Raw genomic sequence first — 18805 nt, 5'->3', positions numbered from 1 at the left:
GGTCACATATATATATATATATATATATATATATATATATAATATTATTATATATGCATTAAGCTGCATTGAGGAGGTGGTGAAGGGATCAGGTGCAAACAACCTCAGAGCTCCTGTTCATCAGCCACAGTGTGAATGACTGAGAGAATGTCATGTCATACACACTCTGCATGTGCCTTACAATTTACAATAAACAACCCTGTGAAGACAGATCTTTCAGGGTTTTAGAAACAAGCAAACAGAACAGCGTTACAGCACGAAGCGCACTGCACTGGTTCATGTACTGTAAACGCATGTTAATAGTGGACATATTAACCCTGGCTGTGTTTCCTGTATGTGGACGGCCGGCTTGTGTTCCGGTGAGCAGCAGAGGAGCTGACGGTAAATGAGAGGCCGTCACCATGCCCCCGGGGAAGTATGGGATGCAGGAGGAATGGGAGAAGGAGGGGGACCAGGAGATCTTGATGGACTTCCTGCTGCCTACTGGGATCTTCCTCAAATTCCCTGTGTCTGGAAATGAGACCATCAAAAACATCAAAAAAGTATGTCCCCTCACATGGCCATTTGTTTATTTTTTACCACTGATATAATTATGTTGTATAATCATGCATGCTATCCGTTATAAGATAACACTGTATTTTTAGATTGCAATTGATTAACTGCAGCTCAGAGCTGCGGCTCTGATGACCACAGTTGCGAAACGCTGTTGTTATTTACAATATTTACTCAATACGCTTTTAAGCAAATTGGTTGACATAATACTTTCTTCAGACATTAAACTAATTAAAACATCACACAGTCCGAACAATGCTCGCTTGTGCTTCTGATTCATCTTGAAGTTTTGATGCAACTGTAATAGAAGGAGCTACAGATTTCCTCCTTGGTATACACGGCCAGCTCTCCGCTGAAGCAGATCTGCTGTTAAAACGTGAATGTGCCAGTTTCTATGCCAACAGTTCTGCCACTTCAGGCTGTTTGATTTAGCTTTGTTAAGTAATGATACTCTTGGAAGCTGTTAAGATGATTAAGAGATTAAATGTCTTTCCAATCGAGGTAATTCACAAGAAATTCTAGAAAATGTTCAGAAATTGCCAGGGTTAATTTTTTGCACAATGCGTTGTCATTCTAGCTCATTTGAGAAATCAGAGCGGTGGCAAAATATGTTATTGTTTAACAGCACTGGCACTTTAGTTCACAGTTTCTCCTGCTTTTGGAAATAGTAATGACGTGATGGCTGAGGTGTATACACAACCCCTCAAGCGTACATTTTATATACACAGAGAACACGCTGTACACTTCAGGCCATAAACACTGCGCTCTCCACCTCATGCATTGCTTTTGTCTCTTGTTTCAGATGGTTTGGAAAAATGCCAGAAGCGAGGCCCTGTTCAGTGGATTGGGTGATCCCGACGCATACGTCTTCACCTGCATCAACCAGACAGCAGAGAGGGAGGAACTGGAGGAGGAATCTAGGCGTATAAGTGATGTGCGGCCCTTCATGTGTGTTCTGAGGCTGGTGGCGAGGGAAGGCGACCGAGTGGAGAAACTCACCAACACCCAAATCAGCCTGTTAATTGGCAAAGGTTAGCAGCATCCTTTCTCTGATAGAGCTGCTACCAGAGTCACATTAGGCTCACAGAGGTTAATGGTGGTCGGTGATACTGTTGTGCAGTTACTCAGTATAAGATGGTCTTCTGTCGTCATCAGAAAGAATGTGATTATTGTCATGTAAATGTTTCAGCTGTAGCCTGGTTCCAGTCCTCACTGTCCACATCTTTGATGTGCTCAGTGGTGCAAACAGAATAATTGATTAAAATATTGAATACAGCAATGAAGGGAAATTAAATGGCATTTCACATCGATTGAAGAAATATGATGTTTTAAGAATTGCTATTTATGTAAGTGGACTTACAACGACCTGTACAGCGGCATCGATCTCAAGGCAAGGTGACCCATCCTCAATCCTGCAGACAGAGCTCTGATTGGCTGTTCTTTTTTTGACCAGGGGAACAGCCATCACAACAAGGACAATGGCAGCACTAAGATGTGACAGTGATTCAGAGGTCTGGGACTAGACTGGGTTAGAGCTGCTCTGAAGGCAGAAATCATTCTATTGGCTAGTTAAAGAGTTAATGGACAGACGCAAGTAGCCACTATTTTTCTGCGCAGTTAGAAAACAAAACCTAACTCTGAACAAAAAAGCAGTTTGTTCTTTGTCCGTATTCACGTTCTTGAATACGGACGTTCACCATCTTGGAAGGTCGGCAAGTTACTGGTTAGCAATGTGGTAATGTAGCTAACCTGAAAATCGTTTACTAATGCATTAGTAGAGTTTTTGACTTCTTCATATAGTCTTCTTTGCCTTCATCGTCAGGTTTCACAGTCAGAAAAGCTGTATTTTTATGCTTTTTTAAAGCAGGAACAAGGAACTTTCGGTTTTGTTGATTCTGTCTGCCCCTTTGGACAAAAATATTTCCACCGCCTTATTTATTTGATTACAAGGGAAATCTAACTGAATCCAACCCAGTGGCAGTTATTAAATAACCTTCTTGCTGATAGTATTGTGGGCTAATTGAGACCATTGTATAACCACTTAAAAACTCCTTTTTGTTGGTTTAAGTTTCAATAAATAAAAACATATCAGGTAGAGCCAGTTAATGTTTGTACAACTAAATCTTTCACATTGAGTGAAATGTTCCTCTCACTGTACAAGACTTGTATTTTTGATGTTTTTATTATGATTTTTTCAGGCCTGCATGAGTTTGAAGCTCAGAAGAACCACGAGGTGAATGAGTTTCGGACTAAGATGCGTACGTTTTGCGAAGAGAAGGCTCAGGAACGGCAGATGTTGCCGTGGCAGCAGTGGATGGAATACAGCTTCCCATGTGACCTGGAGCCATGCTGCTCTCCGCCCATGAGTGGGAGCATAAAGTCAAAAAGCACCAAGATTTTCATCAACGTCAAGTTTGAGGCTTGTGATGTGAGTTGATCTGCTGTTGTAGCTTTTATGAGTCATATTTGTGAAGGTTACTAAGACAAATCAATTCAAATGTTATAGTATGATGGGGCAGCAGCAGGGAACTCCAGCACAACAACAGCATTGATTGGAAAAACTGTGATTCCACCTTGTGTAGACAAATTGTGGAGGATGATTTTAAGTAAATGTGAGCACCTTTGGAAATCCCCCTCCCACACCACAAAATTTGTATTAAGTTGTCTGTGGCTCTCACAGGAAAGCTTCATGCTGCAGCAGGACCCTCAGGATTTCCCAGTGGTTCTGATGAGAAGCGCCGTGAAGAAGAAGGCCACCGTCTTTCGCTCAGTGCGACAGGAGCCTGAGGACTACACCTTACAGGTCAACGGGAGGTGGGAGTTCATCTATGGGAAACACCCCTTGTGCCAGTTCAAAGTGAGTGACTGGAGAAGTTTTGTATGACAATACAGCTCCCTTTTCCATATTTTTTGGTTTTGTTCATATTTAATTTTTTATTAACCTTATAAACACATTTATAATATAAATACATTTATTCACCCTCTCAACATGAAGTAAAGAGGCACCTTTGGCAGCAATTAGTCTTGAGACTATATGAATGGTAAGATAAAAGGGGAAAGTTGCATGAGGCAGTTGAAGGAGGAGAAATGCCCTGCCGCAAGTTCTGAATTTGGACATGCGGACTATAGCATTGTTGTTTTGAAATGATTCCTGTTTAGCGTGGTCTTTATGTTTGGGGTTGTTAATGGAAAATTAATCGTTTCTCAAAACTCTCATTCAGAAAACATCCCCACAACATGATGCTTCATAGTTATACAATCAGTATGACGAGCAAATGGCTAAATCCTGGTCTCATCCGACCATAAAACTTTCTTCCCCTGTGTCTGAGAGGCTCTCATGTGCCTCCGGACAAAAATTATTCCAAATATAATGTGAATTTGTAAAGCTGTGCAAAGCAACTGGGCAACTTTATGAGCAACATTAAAATCTGGAAGGGAAATAATTATACAATCAATTAACTATGCGTGATTTAGATACATGTCAAAATGCCTAATTACAAATGATTGAACATGAAAAAGCAGAGCAACAGTGGACACTTTCTATAGGCTCTAGAGCTGTTATTTTCTTAGTGGATGTTGATGATTTTCATTTTCTGTGTTCTTTGTCTGCATCCTGCCTGTGAGGTGGTCCATAATAGGTGAAATGATTGTCAGATCATGAGTGGGGTGAGTCAAGGTTTTGGTGGCAGGAGACCCCAGTGTTGATTTTGAAACTCCAGCTACCTGCAGGGGTGACTCATATCTGTCTAGCAGCCCTGCAGAGAGGAACTGCATCCATCCACACATAATGAGATTTCGACTGCATTAACCTACAGCAAATGAACAGCCTCCAGCCGTTAACCAGTGCTATCAGAACACTGGGAAATATCTGTGGGTGAACTGACTGATGACTGTACCAGTAAACAAAAAAACTCTTCTTCTGTTCCCTCCTGTTGTCTATCTGTCTTTTTTTCTCCCAGTACATTTTCTCATGTTTGAGAAACGGCCAAAACCCTCATCTAACCATGGTGCACCACTCCACCATCAGCAAATATCAGGAGGAGCAGCGCAGAATGTGCAGCCAGGTATACAAGAGTCGCTCCCTGTCCAGACCTCCTCCGCTGCCCCTGAAGAAGGTAAGCATTCAACAGACAGATGTCGTCTATCATTAACAGAGCAGCACTCTTTCTCTCTCTCTTTCTCTCCTTATCGTAGTTGTTTGGCACTGTGGACTTTGGCACACTTGAAACATGCGGTCCAACTCAGTGTTGATAATTTACGCTTGACGCCTTTGCTCGCATTGACTGTAGTTGAGCATAGAGAATATTATTACCTGCTTTGGGACTGCACTGGCAAAATTAAAGTTGTGGCAAATAAACGCAAAAAAAAAAAAAACATGAGCAGCAACCATAAAATTCCAAGATAAAAAAAAGTACCTTGGTTAGGTTTTTGTCAGTTTCTTCCAGTTTCGCAGTTTGTTCCCTTTTTTACTTTCTTTTGAAAGTGTACATTGTTGTGTTTCTATCGTTTGACACGTTGCCAAACAGGAAATTGTAGCAACAGTTACATGACTTGAGACTTTAGTAAATGGTATAAATGTAGTCTTATTGTAAAGAATGACAGTGAAAAATTTAAACTTCCTCTCTTCTGACTCCTTCCTACAGCAGAACACCTCTTCTTTGTGGTCCATCAATGAGCCTTTTTACATTAACCTAGTGCAGGGCAGCCGAGTCAACGCAGACGAAGGAATGAAGGTTGGTGTGGTTTTGTGTGGGTTTTCTCTCACTTTGCTGCTCAATGAAGTGTGGCATTCACTTGTTTACCAATATCTCAATTTCAGTTGTACGAACAGCGGGGTTGACATGTAAATGACGGGGTCACATGGTCCAGACCACACGTTTCCCATAATTCATCAAGGCGGTTGGTTAAACTTCAAAACAGGAAGTGGGGAGGGCCTATCTGATTTTTACGTCTCATTCTGAGGCCTAGATTCTAAGAAAAAAAACAGACTAGCTGTCTCTCCCTCTCTCGCTTTCAATGCACTTCTTTTTTGAAGGCGATGCATGCATTATGTTACTATTGCACATAGGCTCTAACAATTGTTGAAATGTGCCGGTGTTAAAATTAAGATGTTTCCCTGTAAATGACTGGCAAATGCATGTAGAAATATCCAGTAAGACTGGATATTCCATTTTTCCATGTCCGTTATTTTTTTTTTTTTTTGCAATATCATGTTGGGGTTTTTTTTCCCAACCAATTTGACAAACAAGAAAAAAACACGTAGGGAACTGTGTTAATGTGTGTCTGTGTTTGTGGTTCAGTTTCATAACTAACTATGTTACTGTTTAGATGGATTATTAAGTGTAAGTGCACTTCCGGCTGCTGCCTTAGAGCACATCATGACTGATGGCAAATTTGTCCTGTCACATAATTATCAGTCATGTCTGCAGTTGGCAGGCAAATGTTTGAAAAGACAGCCTGGGGGAGAATATCCTCTCATGTATTTGGTAAATATAGATTCAGACTATCTTGATTTACCAAAAGGCAGGAGCTTAATGGTTGTACAATATTGAATTTTGACTCCTGTGGTTGTATCCTTTTTGACAGACTCACAACCTGCTTACATTATGAATGTGTAGACCCTTTGACTCATAGCTTGAGTGACACAGGAAACTCTGAATCATCTAGTGAAGTCTGTAAACCTTCCACAAACAATCTCCCTCACACAAGTGCTTAACTCTTCAGCCTCTTCCAAACCACATGTCATGCCTTCATCTAATCACTAGTGTGTATGTGTGTTTCCCGGTCCAGCTTGTGGTGCAGGCAGGTCTGTTCCATGGCAGCGAACTGCTCTGTAAGGTGGTGACAAGCCCAGAGGTGGCAGTGTCCTCCGAGCCGCTGTGGGATCAAAAGCTGGAGTTTGACATTAACGTGGCTGACCTGCCTCGCATGAGCCGCCTGTGCTTTGCTCTGTATGCTGTCATTGAGAAAGCCAAGAAACCCAGAGGCACCAAAAAGAAGAATAAGAAAGCGGTGAGTCCGTCACTAACTCATGGTGTTTTTCGGGGCCTTAGTGTACAACTTGTGATTGAGCAGGCGAGTGTTTGGGCTGGTGGGTGTGAATTTGTTAGCAAGCACAAACAGATCTGTTTCCTCTCTAGTGTGTAGTGTGCGTAGTCAGTGGGTGCTGTGTGGGTGTGTTTGCTGCTGCGTCTGGTTGTGCAAGTGTGTTCAGTGGCAAGGCTGCGGTTAACATTTCATCCGCTTCAGCTCTTTTATCTGTACATCACACCAAGGAAGGAAGGAATTGGCAAACATTTTCAAGGAATTCTAAATGCATCTTCACAGTCGCCATTCGTATTTACAGCACTTCCACCCACTGAGCCTTTCACCTTTTAATTTACTTCTCATATTTAAGGCCTGTACTGTGGACAGTTTAGTTTCAAGTTCATTATTATCATATGCACAACAATTGCAGTGAAGCAATCGTTACGTAAGTTAATCTAAGACATACATTGCAGAAGTTAAATATAGGAATACAATATGATATGATATAAAATATAAATTAAATATAAAACTGTGGTAGACAGGTGCACAGTGATGGTACAGATATAAACAGATAGTGGTAAAATATATATGTATGAAGATGTAAACTGTAAATAACAAGGTCAGTAAGCAGGTGGAGAGCCAGTGCAGTAGCTTCTTATTAAGTAGGGGACTAGAGCAGCAGGTTTTTTTTTTCCAACGTTTTTCAGGCCAAGAAATGGAGAGATGGAGCAGGGACCCCTTCTACATTGTATAAAATTGTTTTGCATATTAAACTGGGCCTTCAATTACATGTAGGTCGGTCCATAATGCCATTTATAAACATACCTTGTTATCATGCACACATGCTGTGATATGCTTAAAAAATAATAATTATAGACAGATTCATATATACATGATGCAAATTTAAACATGCATGTGGGATTTGTCTTTTCTAGTAATATGTTGGATTCATGTTCATTTGTATTTTCAGTCATATTTAACCTTTTGAAAAATAATAACTTTGAAAATATTATCAAACAATAATTTTGCAGCCTCCCTGCAGTAACTCTACTAGCTCACAGCTGCGAAATGTATCTAAATTTATATGACGCACCTTTTTGGGCAATATGTAGATACAAGATTGTGTCATCAGCATAAAATATGTACGCCTGTGTGGAAATAGTATAATTCATTTGCATAAATTAGAATGGACAAAGAATTGAACCGTGAGCACTTATTACAAGTACAGCTGCTTTTTTCATTTAATTCGTTTATTTTGTGAAATAACTGTCAGCAGTATTATAAGCCTTAGAGAGACAGGAATACACATTAATATACCTCTAATTTGACAGAAATGGAAGTGTTACATTTAGAATAATTATTACATTTAGTACTGAATCGATTAGTGGATTGACAGAGAATTGATGAACCTATTTTGATCTTAAATTCATGAGTAGTTTTTTAAGCAAAAATGTCAAACCAACAGTTTGTTAGACAGAAGAAGCAATTTTATTATCAAGCTCTGGGAAATTGTGAAGAACATTTTAATTTTTTTTATTTCATAGACAAAGTTATTATTTCAGAAAATATTAATAATAAAGATTATTATTAGTTGCAGTAGTACACTACTACTACAACAGTAATACACTGAGAGACTACATTGTAAAAAGCCTCCATACACCCACTCACTGTGCACTGACAAAAACAGTGAACAACAATAAATTCCCCTTTTTTCTGCAGCTGTGGTCTCTCTGTCTTTTGTTTTGAAGCGTTGCAGTGACTGTTGGCAACGTGTTAGGGAGGTCTGCTCAAAATATGGCCCAGGTGGGTTTATGGGCATCAAGGCCACTTCTGCTTTCAGAGCCACTTCTCTCTTCTTTTGCCCGGAAGAGAAGTCCTGCAGACAGAAGCCAGAAGTTAAACTATTTTAGCCACTTCACTTTACGCGAAGTGTCTCCTTTTTTAGCTCTGTACATTCAGCCTAAATGCATTGTTGTGGTTCTATTCTTTTTCTGCTGACCTCTGACTGGATTTCATTTGCATTTTTGTTGCTTTTACATTCCAAATTTAATACTTGAGACCGCATGAAAATAACATTGCTATGTAAATTTTTTACCAGAAGCTTCAAAGTCGTTTGCTTCACATTTTATTATTTAACACAATGAATTATAAAGTCAAAGTTTCCATGAGTTTTATGTCATTAAAATATTTTCTTCATGTTATAAGATTTGAATTTAAATGAACATATAAAATAAAGCTGATGTTTAATAATTCAATATATTTTAGATTCATTGATGAAAATGTCTTTTGGATGTTGCAATGTTGTAACTGATCAAACCTTTATGTAAAACGAGAGTACTTTTTGTCCCTCTTTGGCTTTCTTTTGGCATGATTTTACTGTTTGCAGATGGTCTTCAAAGCAAAACAAACCTAATCCTCCCTTTCCCACTCTTCAGGACTGTCCGATAGCCTGGGTGAACACCATGGTGTTCGACTACAAGGACCAGCTGAAGACTGGGGAGTTCCTCTTGTCTACTTGGCCATCTGTTCCTGGTAAATTTCAGCCTTGTCTCTCGTTACATCGCCTACTCTTCAAAAACACCTCACATGTTAACAGCCTCCTCCACAGCGCCTGGTAGCACACAATGAGGGCTGAAATACCCAAAGTACCATGTGGCAGCATCGAAACCCCACATATTCGTTCATGTGTTTGCTGATGTACCAGATAGCCTTTTTTGGATACGGAAATGACTGTTGGTATTAACATTAGAGCTATCTATCTATTCACTTTGGCTGTAGCATAAAATGATTTTGTCTTTCTCTGCAGTTCTGAAGAGCAGTTTGAGAGATACAGGAGCGATTTGAAGATGAAAATGTACTCACAAAGTGGATAAAAGCATCTACGAAATGTCACAGTTCATATATGACATTTTTCATCACAGATGACAAAGGTGATCTGTTGAACCCGATGGGAACAGTCGAGAAGAACCCCAATGTGGACAGTGCTGCGGGCCTTCTCATTCGCTTCCACAACATCCGGCCTCATCCTCTCTATTACCCTCCACTTGACAAGGTACATAATTCTCAAAAGGCAAAAGTACATACTGAAAGCTATATTTGTATCACAGTCAGTCAAAAGATCCTTATCTGTTTTTAGATAAGTGATGTGGAGAAGAATGGTGATGCAGTTATTCCCACTAAAGAAGAGGTAAGACCTTCTATATGTCACGTTGTCACACGCTTTTTCTTGCTGACCACATATTGTTTATGAGTATGTTTTCGGGTCGTTTTGCTCTCCGTAGTACATGAAACTAAAAGAAATCATGGACAACAAAAACTACACCGAGTTTTTCGAGGACGAGAAGGAGCTCTTGTGGAAGCTTCGCACAGAAGTCCGCAACCGTTATCCGGAAAGTCTGTCCAAGCTGCTCCTCATCACCAAGTGGAACAAGCGTGAGGACGTAGTTCAGGTATAAATGGGGAGTTCTGGAAGATAATGTCCCCACTATGGGCTGTATACTGTAAATGACTGTAAATGTTTGCAGAACACACAAAATGCCTGGAAAAAAGTATGCTAATATGCTCACAATGACAATGTGAGCATGCTAAATGTTTAGCAGGGTTAATGTTTCCCATGTTCACCATCTCAGTGTTAGCATGCTAACATTAGCTAATTAGCACTAAATATAAAGTACATCAGAGGCTGTTAGGAATTGCATTCAATTGCAGGTATTCGTCATAAACCAAAGTGTTGGTCAAATTGACAATGATCCATGTTTTGCTTCATTCTCAACCAATAATGTGAACCTCTTGCTGGGGCTAGAGTAAAAGTCAGTAGGATTCATCCTTTGAGGACAATTATTATCTGAAAAAAAGCTGACATACATGGTTGAAAAATAAAAATGAGAGTATGTACGCACATCTAAACCAAACGTGGGCAGGTGCTGAACCGAAAGTTTGCAAATAATGACATGAACAAATCGGTTCATCATGTGACTGTATCATGTTTACTGTATATAAGATTGCACCATACATTATCACGCTAGTCTGATGAAGACCAGTGTTGCTTGAAATGTCACCTTGGTGTTTATCTCATTAAAAACTTGCTCAACCCATTTCCAAGAGTCCTAGGAGACAATCTTCATTTTATTTGTCCAACCAACAGTCCCAAACCCAAAGACATTTCATCAACAAAGCAGAGAAAAGCATCGCCTCATCACATTGGAGAAACTAAAACCAAAAAGGTTTCAATTTATTATCAAAGTAGCTGCAGATTTATGTTTTCAGCACTACCAACCAGTAAAGGTCTTGAAAATACACTGAAACACTCATGACAAGTTTAATCTTTCATCAAATAAAGAGTTTTAATTGTTATTGTGGTAGTAAATGGTCATTTCTTTCTCCGCAGATGGTGAGTTTACTAAGGAAGTGGCCTGACCTTCCTGCCATTCATGCCTTGGAGCTCTTAGATTACAGTTTTCCCGACCCAGCGGTCCGTTCTTTCACCATCAGATGCCTCAGGAAGCTCAGGTACACACATATTTCGGTTTTGGCTCATATCCATGTGGCATCAAACATTGTGTGTTTTAACAGCGTAATCATTTATGGAACATTTTCTCTGCTCACAGTGATGATGAACTGCTACAGTACTTAATCCAGCTGGTCCAGGTCCTGAAGTATGAGTCCTATCTAGACTGTGACCTCACCACGTTCCTGCTAGAGAGGGCTCTGTCCAACTGGAAGATAGGACACTTTCTGTTTTGGCATCTCAGGTGAGACACAGTCCAGCAGAAATAACAAGATAGTAAGCGTCTGCAGCCTTTTGTTTGACTAGAGAATTGGTGTTTATTATAGGTCAGAGATTCATGTGGCATCTGTGAGTTTGCGTTTTGGACTGATTCTGGAGGCCTACTGCAGGGGAAACATTCACCACATCAAGCTCTTAACCAAACAGGTAATCTCACACACTTATACACATTGACATCAAGGTCTGAAATGTGTGTTTTTGTTTTGTGCTAAATCTCAACCTATCCCCCACAGAACGAGGCCCTGGGCAAAATGAAGGCCCTGAGCGACTTTGTCAAGTCCGGCTCCCAGAAGATGACAGTGGATGACCTGAAGCTGTGTATCAGACAGGAGTCCTACCTCGAGGCCCTGTCAGACCTGCTGTCACCACTCAACCCCAGCATCATCCTCACTGAGATCTGGTTAGTGCCACACACATACAGACACACTACAAATTGCATTGCAGTTTTGCTCCCTTTCTGGGTTTACTGAATTACAAAATAATACATTTACGTAGCATATTGACAAATGAACCCTTAGTTGTTACAGCACCAATAGACTTTTTAAATCTTGCTCTTTGCAGTCTTATATACTTACTTCTCACCACATAACCCCTTACAGATGAGGATGCTGACATTCATTTTACTGCATCTCCAACCTGTTCCTCTTCACCCCTTTGAGCAGTGTTTTGTCCCACAAGAGATAATATTAATTAATGCATAAATGTTAATGCTGAAAACTCAATATATCAAAAATATTTTGTACAAACAGACATTTTCTCACCTTTTAAGTGCATTTTGTCCTCAGTCTATGAAGCTGGCACAGTTATATTGATCATGTGTTTACAATGAGTGTGTTTGACATTGCAGTGCAGATAAGTGCAGGTTTATGGACTCCAAGATGAAGCCGCTCTGGCTGCTGTATAAGAACCCCCAGGTTCAAGGAGAGATGGTGGGCATCATCTTCAAGAATGGAGATGGTGAGATACAAGAAAACCTGTATACACGCTTTCAGTACACATTAACAAACAGTAGCCACACAGTGTTGGAATTACACTGAAGTGTTGAAATACGGGGGCTGTACCGCAAAAATAAACATACCCAGCAAGTTTGGAAAGGGACACCCCCTAAATTCAAGAGGAGGAAGGGTAGAAGACAAAAAGTACCTAGTGGAAATTCATTTAATTTACTTTCTTTTACACAGATCTTCGACAAGACATGTTGACCCTTCAGATGATCCAGCTCATGGAGAATTTATGGAAGAAAGAAGGCCTGGATCTCAGGTACAGTGGGAGCAGTTGTTTGCAGCAGCTGTTGATGCTTTTTACACAAGAAACTCCTCCAGGCCAACATGACACTGTTCATTTCACCCTACACTCACAGGATGATCCCATATGCCTGCTTGTCCACTGGAAACAAGATGGGGCTCATCGAGGTAGTGAAGAACTCAGACACCATCGCCAATATCCAGCGTAACAGCAGTAACAGTGCCGCCACCGCTGCCTTCAACAAGGACGCCCTACTTAACTGGCTGAAATCTAAGAATCCTGAGTGAGTATGATAAACAAGTTTGACACAGTGGTTGCTTTTGGCCTCAATAGCCTCAGAATGTCATCTTCTACTATGAAGATACTGTATCGATCTCTGTAGAAGTGATGACCCTCTTTAATCCTAGGATGTGCGCACCACCTGCTGTTCAAAGAGTTTTATCCATCCATCCATTTTCTAATTGTTTATCATGATCAGGGTCACACAGTGGCAACAGGGTGAGCAAAGCCACCCAAACAGCCTTCTCCCTACTAACCTTCCCCAGTTCTTCATGGAGGTGATCCCCATGTGCTCCCTAGCCAGCTCTGTCATAAGCTGTGCCCCAAATACATACTGTATGTTTGCCCACATAAAATGTAGAGTAAAGTTTGTTTAACAAGGTCGGCATGCAGAATTGTTGTGTGTATTGAGAAACATTGTTCCACATTGTAATGCACAACAGGGACGAGGAGTTAGCCTTAGCTGCAAAAAATGGTGGAACGATAGCTCTGAAGACGATAACTACTTCACAAATGACGTGTCGAAGTGCATTGCGGCATGTGTGAAACAAACTACCATAAAAGTGCACTAACTATAGCACTTTTTATCCAGTAGGGAATTGAAACACAATAAGGGTGTGAAATTTGTCATATCCGCTGGCTTTGTTTTGGACATTTTTGGTATTGCTGGTAACACTTTACTGTAACCATCTCCCTATTTTAATAAATGGTCTTTAACATGCTGTCAGGTAGTTGTAAACAGATGCAAGGACATTTTAATTGTTTATTGATCTATTTGTCAACAACTATAACGACACGCATGAGTAGAGGCTGGTGTATAAAGGGATAAAACAGATAATGAAGGACAATGTAGAAAAAAATAGAAAATATGTCTTTAAAGGAGAAGTTATAATTCATGACAAATACTGTACATTCATAAACATTTATAAAAAACATCTGCTTACAACTACATAACATTTTTATATAGTGCTTAATTATCAAACAGTATAGTAGTTGTCACACACAGGTACAGTGTGTACGTTTTTTTTGACAGCATGGAGAAAATTATTTTTTCCATCTATGATGGGTCAATATAAGTTTTATGTTTTATGTCTGTGCGCGTGGTTTGAATTGTTTACTTCAAAGTATTTATTGTGTGCAGCATTTTAAAACAGTGACAGACCAACGCAAAGTGCATAGGTGACTACAGCTTCAGAAACAGTAAATGAGAGTAGATTTTTATTTGGTGCCAGACAGTCTGAAGGTCTTGTCTATTCTAAAAGCTCCTCGAAGAGAGAGAACCATTCAACGTAATGAATAAGCCTTTGTACATCACGTTGGCAAGACAGGCCCAGCTGACTGCACGACAGAACAGAAAGGTAATTAGCTTGAAATGCTGCAGCACCCAAACTGGAGCGGAGAAAATTAGTAAAAGCTTGACACAGTAAACCCTCTGCACGTCTAGACCGTGAAGGGATGTGACGGTCAATCATTAAGTGGTCACAGTAGCTCTTCGGTGAATATTTCTTATAGCAGTGAGGAAATTCTACCGTGTGTGTGTGCGAGTGGTAGTTATGCAGGATATGTGACATAGATAAGAGAAGTGTAAATGTAGTGTAAGAACAAAACTCACTCATGCTTTGCTTCCTTTTTTCTCTGATACTTTTTGTCTCCAGGGACAAACTTGATCAAGCAATAGAAGAGTTCACGCTGTCCTGTGCTGGCTACTGTGTAGCTACTTACGTCTTGGGCATTGGAGATCGTCACAATGACAATATAATGATCAGGGAAACTGGACAGGTACTGTGATCTCATTCATCCTTGGAAATCATTACGGTACTGAAATGTACCACAAGAGAGCGATTAGACATAAAGTGGGAAATGGGTGGTACTTAACCCAATGCTCAACCTGACTTTATAGATTGATGATGCAATGTTTCTGAGTTTCTAATTAGCCAACAAATACTTTATTTAATTCCGATAAGTGTTCAGTGTAATCATTCAGGTCACTCACCAGTTAGTGAGTCTTCAAGAAATGTGACTGTGGTCAGTGATTCAGAACCAGACGTAATTTTCACCTTTGCTCCTCAGCTGTTCCACATTGACTTTGGGCATTTCCTGGGCAACTTCAAGCGGAAACTAGGGATCAACAGGGAGCGTGTGCCTTTTATCTTGACTTATGACTTTGTCCATGTGATCCAGCAAGGGCGAACGAACAACAGTGAGAAGTTTGAGAGGTAAAATATTGTGGATAATAATAAATCTTTTTTTTTTGTGATATGGAATTCTGTTTGCATATTTTATAACCTATGATTGATGTTGTCAGGTTCAGGGAATACTGTGAGCGAGCCTATAAGATCCTGTGTCGCAATGGGATGCTGTTTGTCAACCTCTTTGCTATGATGAAGGCAGCAGGACTGCCAGAGCTCACCTCCTTCAAAGACATCCAGTATCTAAAGGTATGCAACAATGATGATACTGCTTCTGATGATGATGAGCAGGAGGAGGAGGAGGAGGAGGAGGAGGAGAGGTATGATAATAATGTTGACAATGTTTTGGTTTCTTGTTTTCTGAAGGACTCTTTAGCTTTGGGTAAATCAGAGGAAGAGGCACTGAAGAATTTCAAAGTGAAGTTCAACGAAGCTCTGCGGGAGAGCTGGAAGACGAAGGTCAACTGGATGATGCACTCCTTGGCCAAAGATAATAGACCATGAAGAACACTGCTCCAAGGGAACCTGAAGACCAAAAATGTTGGGTTTTAAACTTATGGAGATAAAACGGAAGAAAACACAATCAAATATTTTACTTTATTAATGGAATTCAAAGAGACTCAGCAAATGTTTACATCTCACTGGCCTGTCTGTGGTGCATAACGACTAAGTGGAGGCATCCAAAGACAATGATGTAATCATGGAACATAGTTTCAATACACAGATACTTTAGCAATGAAGGACATCCATCACACTCATTGTTCTGCCCTCAAACAATGGATTGTCTTGAGGACACATCAACAAAACGTATAAACTGTGCTTTTTTGACGTGTTAAAATTGCTACTTGAAAACCACCTGCTCATGCAAAAGTATCATGAATCATTGAAACAGAAGCAGAGACTGAAAGTTCATCTCACCGACCGCATTACTCAGCAGGGAGCAAACTGCGAACCAACTTTATGATGACTTTAATCGACACTGTTTAGTCGCGAAGTACAATAACAAGGGCGGCAGTTTCATCTCAAGTTTTTTGTATGGTTTACAACTCTCGATGGCTGTGTCATTTCTTCTCATTGCAAATGCCTCTTTTGCAATATCATCTTGTTTTTTTTATTTTATTGTATTTTATTTATTTTGTTAGCTTTGAAGTACTTGTACAAAGTCATGAGGGATGTGTTTTACTGCTGTATTGATGTAATATTGCCTTGAAGTGCAGTATGATGCCTTTCTAGTGCCAGTAGACAGGAAGCATTGTAACATTTACAATTTATTGTAAAATGAGAAGATAAGTGGTATAAATGGGACCTTTATTTTGATAACACCCCTGTGTACCTGGCTGTGTTACCCAGAAAACTCTTACCAAACAGCTACTATGCATTTAGGGAACAGTTTGACATTTTGATAAAAAAATTTGCTTTCTTGTTGAAAGTTGGATGGGAAGGTCAGTACCACTCATATCTGTGTGTCTAATGTGAAGCTGGAGTCAGCGGCATTTAGTTTGGCTAAAGCTTGGCTGGCTCTGTTGGAACCAAGCAGCAGCCTCCATGGTCGAGAAATGAAACCAACGCACTATTCCTGAAACAGCCATTTGAGGCTGGCTCCAGAAGTGGTCAATCTCCATAAGGCTCCATATTTAACGGTTTTGGTATCTGTAGCAAAAATGCCCCGTTCATGACAACCGTAAGTGTTTTTATGTAACTCCCTTGTTTAAATTATACCAAGGCTTATACGTTATTAAGATCGTGCCATCACAGGTGGCTGGTTTTAGCAACTAGGCTTCATTTGGTCTGCCTCAGTTTATTTTTGTATTAGTCCTGAGCCAGCGGAGTCAGGAGTGCCAAGATAGCAACGGCCTGAGCCGAAAACACTGAGCTTCACTACAGCTCAGCAACCTATGCGTGATGTCATAGAAACCAAGTCAATTTTTAATTATATAGTCTATGGTTGAAATATAACTAAATCTGACCACAGGCACCTAAAGCTAAATCTACAGCTCACCAATTAACACATTACATTTTGTTTGTTTACTAAAGTGCAAAAAGGACACGTTGGAAGTATTATGTAGCGAGTATAGTCTTTATACTAAGATCAGCTGTGTCATGGCCCCAGGTTCATATAAGAGTGATATTGCTTTTCTCATCTAACTCTCAGCAAGAAAGTGAATAGGTGTAGTACCCCAAATGTCAAACTATTCCTTTAATGACAACTACCATTAGCTAATGAAAAAGAAATGATTTCAGGCGCTAGGCAAAGCTATCATATAGATGTTTGGTCCAAGGATCAGACAAAATATTGAATACATGGGGCATTACAACCCAAATAGGAATCTGTGGACTCATTTAAGCCATAGAGGTGTGGTTTTGTTTCTAAAATGGTGGTACTGTACACATGGCCCTTATGAAAGTGTAAATCTGGACTATGTGTACTATCTCTGATGATGCAGTCTGTGTGTGTGTGTGTGTGTATGTGTGCGTGCCTGTAATTGTCTGATATTTAAGTTATGTACTGTGTAATTTACATTCCATTTTTGAACTGATGTGCCAGGTGCCGTGCAAGAGATTTCATGCTTGTAGTGACAAACACCTCTATACTTGGACATATCTAATGCTGTGCAAAATTGTGTTTGTCTTTCAAAGCCTGTGTGCTTTATGATTGAATTTTATGGTCCATTCAGACTACTTTACATGCTATATATCTAGCTGACAGTCCTGTAAGGAAGACGCTTTTCATAACATTTTTATTTTGCATAGCAGTTAAAATGATCTGTAACGTTTGTATGAGTCTCTTTACAATGATGACTTTTACAGAAGGGCAAGTGTAGCTGTAGATTACACAGCAAGAAGATTTAAAAGCTACTGAAATATTCACTGTGGAATAGACTTTAAATATGGGCCGTCAGTGTCCCTCAGTATGGGCTCAGCTAAACACTGCTGCTTTAAGCTGCTTTTGAGGAGGAGTGAGTCATTTTAAGTAGATGGGCTACTTTAGCTAATTGTAAAATATACTGCTGTTGCCTTTTGAATTTATTGTAATTCATGAATTCTGTCCAATGGTACAAATCTGTTAATATTCAGGCCTCATTTTCATGTGTGCAGCTAAAACGGATAAGTCCTCCTGATCTGTCCTTTGTCCGCATCCTGTTTTCACATTTGTTTCACTTGCTGTTGGGAGGGAAACATGCACTCAATAAACAGTTTGCAATAGCAGAGTGCACTGAAACTTTCTAGGCTCTAAGTCATATGTTAGCTTTATTTTCTTTCTATGTTTTGAAACTTAAAAAAGGTTGATCATAGATGAAGGCAAAAGCCACCAGTCAGCCCTCTTTTCAATTGTATTTTAGAGCAATGGCCTGTTAAAGTGTGTGGGAGTTCACACTTCACAAAAACATGTCTTCCCCCCCAACCCTTAACCAAAGTGTAAAATATCTGATAATCCAGTTCTCTGTCAGGCATATCAGCCTTATGTGACATCACCAAAAGAAAGGTAAATAAATGATTCATTTTATCAATTCCCAACCGTCTTATCTGGGGCCCTTTTATTTTTTTATGATATTCTCAGTTTTTCTGGGGACCCCCTGGAACACTCTCAAGGACCCCTGCGGGTCCCCCGACCCCAGGGTGAGAACCCCTAGTATAAGAAATTGCATTATCTTAGGGTGTACAATCTTATAACATAAAAAAGGTGTACCTAGTTTGACATTGGAACATGTACGTGTGTGGGCATTAG

The 18805-nt window shown here is 40.0% G+C and overlaps 1 protein-coding gene across 1 annotated transcript; it reads left to right on the top strand.

Moving 5' to 3' along the window:
* Window positions 1-367: 367 nt before the first annotated feature.
* pik3cd (phosphatidylinositol-4,5-bisphosphate 3-kinase, catalytic subunit delta) lies at window positions 368-18609 on the top strand (the record flags this gene model as incomplete). The annotated part of the gene is given in 22 exon segments (XM_035657333.1): window positions 368-542; window positions 1355-1583; window positions 2751-2980; window positions 3233-3409; window positions 4512-4667; window positions 5196-5285; window positions 6343-6564; window positions 9015-9111; window positions 9501-9631; window positions 9716-9766; window positions 9861-10028; window positions 10967-11088; window positions 11187-11330; window positions 11413-11512; window positions 11599-11765; window positions 12213-12322; window positions 12547-12625; window positions 12726-12893; window positions 14545-14668; window positions 14960-15105; window positions 15195-15327; window positions 15445-18609. Coding segments are annotated over 22 exon segments (3123 nt in total). The 3' UTR covers window positions 15583-18609.
* Window positions 18610-18805: the final 196 nt, after the last annotated feature.

Source organism: Morone saxatilis, unplaced genomic scaffold (genome assembly GCF_004916995.1).
Source record: "Morone saxatilis isolate NCDOM2014 unplaced genomic scaffold, NCSU_SB_2.0 Contig15, whole genome shotgun sequence".
In the NCBI taxonomy this organism is placed as follows: domain Eukaryota; kingdom Metazoa; phylum Chordata; class Actinopteri; family Moronidae; genus Morone; species Morone saxatilis.
This window is presented reverse-complemented; position numbering and strand designations above follow the sequence as displayed.